At 46.2% G+C, this 7,529-nt stretch overlaps 1 protein-coding gene across 3 annotated transcripts in view; it reads right to left on the bottom strand.

Moving 5' to 3' along the window:
• Positions 1 to 6,244: 6,244 nt before the first annotated feature.
• Positions 6,245 to 7,529, bottom strand: part of LDB1 (LIM domain binding 1) — a 12,566-nt gene continuing 11,281 nt past the window's right edge. For all 3 annotated transcript variants that reach the window (XM_039871401.1, XM_039871402.1, XM_039871404.1), the window contains exon 11: positions 6,245 to 7,419. In XM_039871401.1, coding sequence (XP_039727335.1) covers positions 7,189 to 7,419 — 231 coding nt within the window. In that variant the 3' untranslated portion in view covers positions 6,245 to 7,188. The remainder of the gene's footprint in view (positions 7,420 to 7,529) is intronic.

Here is a 7,529-nt window from a genome sequence, read left to right as displayed (position 1 = left end):
CCCATTTTAGAGATGAGGAAACAAGCTTAAATAACTTGTTCTGAGTTACCCACCTGTAAGTGGTTGGGCCAGGATTCAAAACAGGGGTGTCTATAGCAAGAGACCATGTTCCAAACCATTATGCTGTGATCATTCCAGGGATCCCCATTTTAGTTTACGGTATCAGCATCCTTTCAGTTCCTCCAGACCTCAACATCCGCTTTCATCCTTCCCACTCACTCCCCAGATTCAGTAAACTGCCAAATTATATCTATTCTCCTCCTTCTCTCCCCAGCCTCATCACAAATGCTTTAATTCAGGTCTTTATTACTTTCTACCAGGATTCTGTCTCGTTTATCATTAGTATTTGTCATTATAAAGGTAGCATGAGTACATTAAAGGAAATTTGAAAAATGGCAAAGAAAAAAATCCACCTAGAATTCAATCATCTTACCACCAATATTGTATTTTCTTCCCGTGTATTTTTTCCCCATGAGTAGGCTCCTTTACATAATTGTAGTCACTTTGTGTATTTTTTTATCCTTCTTTTTCAGTTAACATTTATCATAAGTGTTTTTTTTTTCACATTTTTTAACCTCTTGGTAAACATTATTTTGATGGCTATGTAGCATTCCATTGTCAGGATGTCACATAGTTAACCAAGCTTTTCTCTTATCTATAACTTTAAGGTGTTTCCAAACTTTCTGTATTATGAGTAAAGCTATGATTCCCAGAAATGGAATTTCTGTTGTGCACATTAATATAAGTTGCTTTTCTGAGACATTAGTTTTCTCAAAGGGTACAAAATTCTAGTCTCTTCATATCCTTCCAGCATCAGGTAGAATCATTGAAAATCTTTGCCTCTTTGGTATGATCCTGTTTACATACATCAGAAACAGGCGAAACTAATCATGATGTTAAAAATCAGGACAGTAGTTATCTTGGAAGGAAAAAAGTGATTGGGAAGGGTCATGAGGAAGACTTCTGGAGTGCAGATAATGTTCTACTTCTTGATTTCAGCACTGGTTACAGAGTGTGCTCAGTTTTAGGAAATTAGTCAAGTTGTATATTTATCATATGTGTACTTTTCTGCATGTTATGCTTCAATACAAAGCTTACCAAGCACACCAAAAGCACAAGTGATAAAAGAAAAAACAGACAATTTGAATTTGATGAAAGCTTAAAACTTTGGTGCTCCAAAAGACACCTTCAAAAAAATGAAAAGACAACCCACAGAATGAGAGAAAATATTTGCAAATCATATATCTGGTAAAACACTAGTATCTAGAATATATAAATAACTATTAAAACTCAATAATAAAAAAGACGACTGAATTTAAAAATGGACAAAGGATCTGAATAGACATTTCTCCAGAGAAAATATACAAGTATCCAATAAGCACATGAAAAAATGCTCAACATTATTAGTCTTCAGGGAAATGCAAATCAAAACCACAATGAGATACCACTCCCCACACTCCAGGATGGCTATAATAAGACAGATAATAACAACTGTTGGGGAGGATATAGAGAAATGCAAAACGGTACAGCCACTTTGGATACAGTTTGGTAGTTGCTCAAAAGATTAAACATGGAATTACCATATGACCCAGCAATTCCATTCCTAAGTATATAGCCATGAGAAATCAAAATATGTGTCTCTACAAACATGTGTACATGAATGAATGTTCATAGCAGCCAAAAAGTGGAAACTCAAATGTCCATAAACTGATAAATGGATAAATAAAATGTAGTATATCCCTACAATGAAATATTATTTGGAAATAAAAAGAAATTAAATACTGGTACATACAATAACATGGATGAATCTTGAAAACAATTGTCTTTTACCCATTTATCTACACCTCCCTTCAACAATCACAACCAGTTTCAGCAAGAAGCCTTCCCAGATCTCTTTGGTCAAAACTAATTTCTCTCCCTATGGATCTATAGCACTTTGCCCGTTTTAATCCTATTTCCATTTCCTGGTATGTACTTTTTACTCAGGGGGAGGGACCAGGTCTTAATTATGACCTGCCTTAGACCCTTCAGTGACAACCATTATGTTTGGATGGAATTCAAAATCCTTGCCGACTCTGTGACCTTGGGCAAGTTGGTTGGCCTCTCTGGCCCTTAGTTTCCCCATTTCTGGCTTTTAGTGTTCTCCTGTTAACGGGAGATAATAAGAGTACTCACATCACAGAGTTGTGGCCAGCTTTTAATGAGATGACTGATAGAAAGGATTTCTCACAATACCTGGTGTAGAATGAATGCTAACTGCTATAATCATCATCATCATCATCACCAACATCATCATCATCACCTTCAACACTATGGCATTGCCTCAGCCTCTTTCCTGCCACCATTTCCCTTTGATTACTAGGCTCAGAATCTACTGGTACTCTATTCTTCCAAGCTGCCAAGCACTTCCCAGCATGAGGACCTGTTTCTTCTACCTGAAATCCTCTTCCCCACGCTCTACCTGGCTAAGTCCTCCTTATTCTTCAAGTCTCAGCTGATACATCATCCCCTCAGGGAGGCCTTCCTTAACACATCATTTTAAATTAGGTCTCCCTTTACTTATCCTGGACTATTCAGTTGTATTATAAATTGTAATTATATATGTATGTGACTATTTGTTTACTGTTTCCCTGCCCAGCTGTATGTACTATATTGTCTTGTTCACTGTTGTAATTAAAAAAAAAAAACCTTAAAATTAAAAAAATGTTTTTAGGAATACATATAGCTAAGATAAATACATAAAAATGAAAAAAGAATGATAGATACTTTGGGAGAGGATGGAGTGGGAATGGACCATTGATAGACTTGTTATTGCTAAGGTCCAAGCTTTCACGGTGTTTTCTTACGACAGGATTATAAATAAATAAATGTGTCTTGTGCATGAAACAATGAAGAATGTGTGAACCAAGGTTATGATTCAACTAATTCTGTGCACCTGACATCCATTAAGAAAAAGGGAGAGAATTATGCCTACCTCCTCCAGGTAGCCTTACTTGTTTGGGGGCAATGGGGAAAAGATTCTTATCCCCCAACCCTCTCTGGGACTTTTCTGTTGGAACTATCTCTAGATTCTCTTCCTGGAGAGCTGAGCTAGTGATACAGAGGTGGGGCAGCAGGAGGGATGGAATCCAGGGTTTAGCTACTTCAGGAAAAGGGTCCTGGAACTGGTGAGAAAATAGCTCCTTCCCAAGGCTGAAGTAGGGACGCAGAGATGTGGGTCAGCTTCCATTGCATTCAGCTTCCCCTACTCCCCAGGGTAAGAACTGCAGAATGTGTATTCTCCCACCCATTTCCTGTTCTGCTTCATTGAAGAACTCAAGGTCGGGGTGGGGAGTCTCAGCAGCAGTTTATCCCAAGACAGAATTTGACTGGGCCCACAGGGTAGATAACTAGTCTATCTACTTTTTGAAAAAAAGGGGTTGGGAGGAGGCTCTAGGAGGGGATAGCTTAGAACTTTTCACTTCAGGGGATGGAGCTTGAGGTCAGATTGAACTGGGTCAGGCTGGCTAGGCTAGAGTCTTACCTTTGGGGAAAAGGGTTAGAGATTAGGCTAGAGTGGGCTAAGGGTATAAAAGGAGCTGAAGGTTGTGCTGTACTCGACTAGTAGTCCTAAAAAAGGAGCTGGGTCCAGGCTGTTTTGGGGTTCTGGGGGGTTTAGGTGCTGTGCCTCTGCAGTGGCGCCTGGCAGGGGCACAGTTGAGCAGAAACAAATCTCAGTATTGTGTTGGGACTTTGGACTGGGACCTCACCTGCATGTGGAAACAGAGGGCATAAGGAACTTAAAGGGTTTCTCCCTTCCCTCACCTCAGCAATTTCTCCTGACCAAAGCCCTTCCCCAGAGGGGATGCTGGGGCGAACAGGGAGGAGCCAGATCTGGGGCTCCAGAGAAAGTCTCTAGCCACTATGTTTCCTGAATTCAAAAAGTGGGTCCCCCTGTCTCTCTGGCGCACTCCCTCCCCAAGCAGGGCAGAGTCCAAGCCTGGCAATTTACCTCTTTTCTTGACCCCCACCTCCTCCAAAACACACACACACACACACACACACACACGCGCACGCGCGCGCGCGCACGCACATACCATGTGAATCTGCAAATGCCCAGTCACACAACTGCTGCCCCAGTGACCCTGAAACCCAACATAATCGTACTGCCAACCCATGCATTCCACAATACACCCTCATTTCTGTATTTGTAGCTTCCCACTCACACTCAGAAGTCATGACTTCTCAGCCTTGTTCAGCACTGTATCCCTAGCACCTAGAGCTGGGCCTGGCACCTGGAGAGAGCTCAATGAATATTAGCTGAATGAATTCACCAAGACACACCCCATAAACAAATGCATACACTAGCCCACATACATATCCATACATGTATATGCTCCCTTATATACACATATCCAAGCCCTCTCCCAGCTCAGCAGTCACATACATAACATATGCTGGCCAATCAAGAGAAAAGGCCAGATGTACACCTAGTGCCAGACACAAACACACTGCAGGTAAGTATTACCTAGCACTCCCAGAGTGAGTTGGTGGTAGTCATCGGGTCAGCTTCTGCAGAGGAATGGTGTGTGTGTGTGTGTGTGTGTATGCACGCACAAATGCAGGCCTTGGGGTCTTGAGGCGCTAGGGCAATGAATAGGGCTGGCAGCAGGGCAGGGAAAGGTCACTGTGTGAATTGGAGACAGGGCAGGGTGGTCCATGCAGTGCTATCCTCTGGTTTCTTCCACCAGTTGGGAGGTGAGGGTAGAGGCTCAGGTCCACGAGGCCTTAATTCACATCCAGAGAGACCTTAGTGGGGGAATAAGTCTGAGGGCTCGGATTCCCCTGCCTGGGATAAATATGAGGGAGACTGGGTAGGGGGCTTTGTAGGTGCTAAAACCCCATACCCAATCCACAACAGGGCCTGTCTTGCCAATCTTCTTTAATGGTGGCGGGGAGGGGACTTGGGGGGAGTGACTACCTGGAAAACTGCCCTATTCCTCCTTCCATCTTTCTGTGGAGCTTCAGGCTGCCCCCTAGCAACAGTGCTTAGGCCTCCTCCTTCCTCCGTGTTTCCACCCAGTCAGCGAGTAGACAAACAATCCCTATACTCTCTGACTTCCCCACCCAGGAACCTAATACCAGGGCTCTTTCAGAGATCTCTGCTGGGCTGGTTGGCCTCCCTGGGTTAGGGGTGGGAATCTCACTGGCTGAGCCCTCCCAGACATTCTAACCACCCAAAGCTCCATTAATCCAAGCCCCCTCCTAGGCAAGGTCCCCTTTCCCCACCCATACAAGCCTATCTATCCCAGGAATCCAGCCTCAGGATGGCAGTGAGGAACAACAGTCTGGGGTGGGGTGGGTGGGGACCAGGAAGTCAACTTTTGAGGGAGATGGGCCAGGCTGGGACACAAGGAATAATACCAGAAGAATGAGAGGAAATGTGAGATGGGAGTGAAATCCACAAGTCCAATTAATAGCTCCTCCCCAATAACTGGTCTTAGGACTACAGGAAGAAGGGGGAAAATATTGCCTTGGGCGGTGTCATTATTTGGCACCAATGACCAACCAAGACACAGTCAAACCAAAAAGTCTCTTTATTGATTGGTACCATACAGGACTCAAATGGCCACAAAAAAAAAAAAAAAAAAAAAAAAAAAGGCATTGCAGTTGGGGTGGGACATCCATCTTCCCTACCCTTTCCCTCAGTTCCTGACATAATACCCTTCCAACAGTGGCAGCTGTAGTAGAGGAAATAGGGTGTGGGGACCCCAGAATCCAAAAGGAAGAGTGGGAAGAGAGGTGGTACTAACACTTCTGGAACTGGCCATGGGAAAAAGCAGAGAAGCCAGAGGAGAACCCAGACTCATGGGATCTTGCTCTTGGCCTCACCCTGGGCCAGGGACCTCCACATGTCCAACTGAAATATAGCTGAGGCTGCTGGCTGCCTCACCCTTCCTTCTATGAGGAAGGGGACTGGAAGGTATATTGGGAGATGAAGACCCTCCACTTCAGCTAGGGGACAGAGGCCAACTGCTCCCTGGTGATCGTAGAGCTGGGATACCTATCTCAGTGGCTCTTTCTCCTCTGTGGAGGGCAGGGGACTAGATATGCAATTTGAGGGGCTTGGGGAAGAGAGTACTGAAGTGAGTGAATGAACCCCTCCCCCAACCCATGCCTGCCCAACTGAGACAAAACAAAAAACACAGTGACAAACAAGGCAGCTCCCTTCCCTCCACACTCCCTAAGAGAGGGAGCCTTCCCCTCCCCCCATCCAAGACAGCTGCTCTAGTGGAGGACTTGTAAAGAATATACACACCATGGGGGGAGGGGGTTGGGGGCTGGGATTGAGGGAGTCACAAGCACTAAGAGGGCAGGCCAGAGTCCTGGAGGATGGGGAGACAGAGACAATAGCTGGGGGCTGTCACAAAAGTGAGGCCATCAACGGCCCCCTATGCCATGGCATGCCTTCCCTAATTCCAGTCACCTCAGAAGAAAAGGGAAAAGAGATGGCAAAGTGTCTCCTTGGTCTGAAGCTCTCAAACTGTATAAAACGGTAATGCATATCCCCCTTACCCTACCCAAATGCTCACCTCCACCTGGGCCCTAAGCCCCCATCTGCCAGGTGTAGGGAGGTATCTGGACTTTTAATAAGGGGAAGAGGGGGGACATGAGTGACCTTTTTTTAAACTTACATTTTTAATAATGTTATTTTTTAAAAAACTTGAAGCTGGAATAGGTGGCAGAAGGGAGGAGCCCAGAGCCTTACCCCTCTACTACCAGCCACCTAGGGGATGGGGCACTCAACGAAGCCCCATAACTTTAAGTCCCTAAGGGCTGTGGGTATAGGCAACCCAGGCTTGAAGGGGGTGGAGTTAGGAGAATAGGGAACCGAGAACCTGAAATGAGGATGGAGGCAAATGCCCTGGGGGGGCAGGGGTCAGGACATTTCTCAGAGGCCCAGGGTCCACATAGGCATCCACATGAGTACCCCCTTCCACCAAAAGGCTCTGCAGAGGCCAGGCCCAGCCCAGGGCCACTGGGGGGCAAATCTTGGCACCTGCCCCCAGCGAGTCCAGTTCCTCCCTGAAGTGAGTGGATGGAGACTGCCCATTTTAGATGCTCAGTCTCTTCATTCCGTCTTCTGCTCCTTGGGGCTGCAAGGGGTGGGGCAGGCAGGCAGAGCACTGGGTGGCCCTGGAGAGGCCTTTACTGGGAGGCCTGTGATGTGGGGTTCTCCGATTTGCTTTCTTGGCTGGATGGAGGCTTGCTGTTCCAGGGGCTGTTGGCGCCCAGGGCAGGGGAGTTGTTAAAGCTGTCCTCGTCGTCAATGCCGTTGGCCGCGTCAAACTGGGTGTTCTCCAGCCGGGTGATGAGTCTCTCGTCCTCGTCCCCGAACTCCCCGCCCATCAGGGTGGGCTCCCCCACCACCATCACATCCTGAGAGTGGCGGAGGTCCCCAAACATAATCGGGGCAGGGGCTCGCCCGGCCCAGGGCGGCAGATACCCCCAAAGCCCCAACACCCACCCTGGAAACTCAACACCCCCAC

This window comes from Pteropus medius, unplaced genomic scaffold (genome assembly GCF_902729225.1).
Source record: "Pteropus medius unplaced genomic scaffold, Ma_sr-lr_union100, whole genome shotgun sequence".
Lineage (NCBI taxonomy): Eukaryota > Metazoa > Chordata > Mammalia > Chiroptera > Pteropodidae > Pteropus > Pteropus medius.
This window is presented reverse-complemented; position numbering and strand designations above follow the sequence as displayed.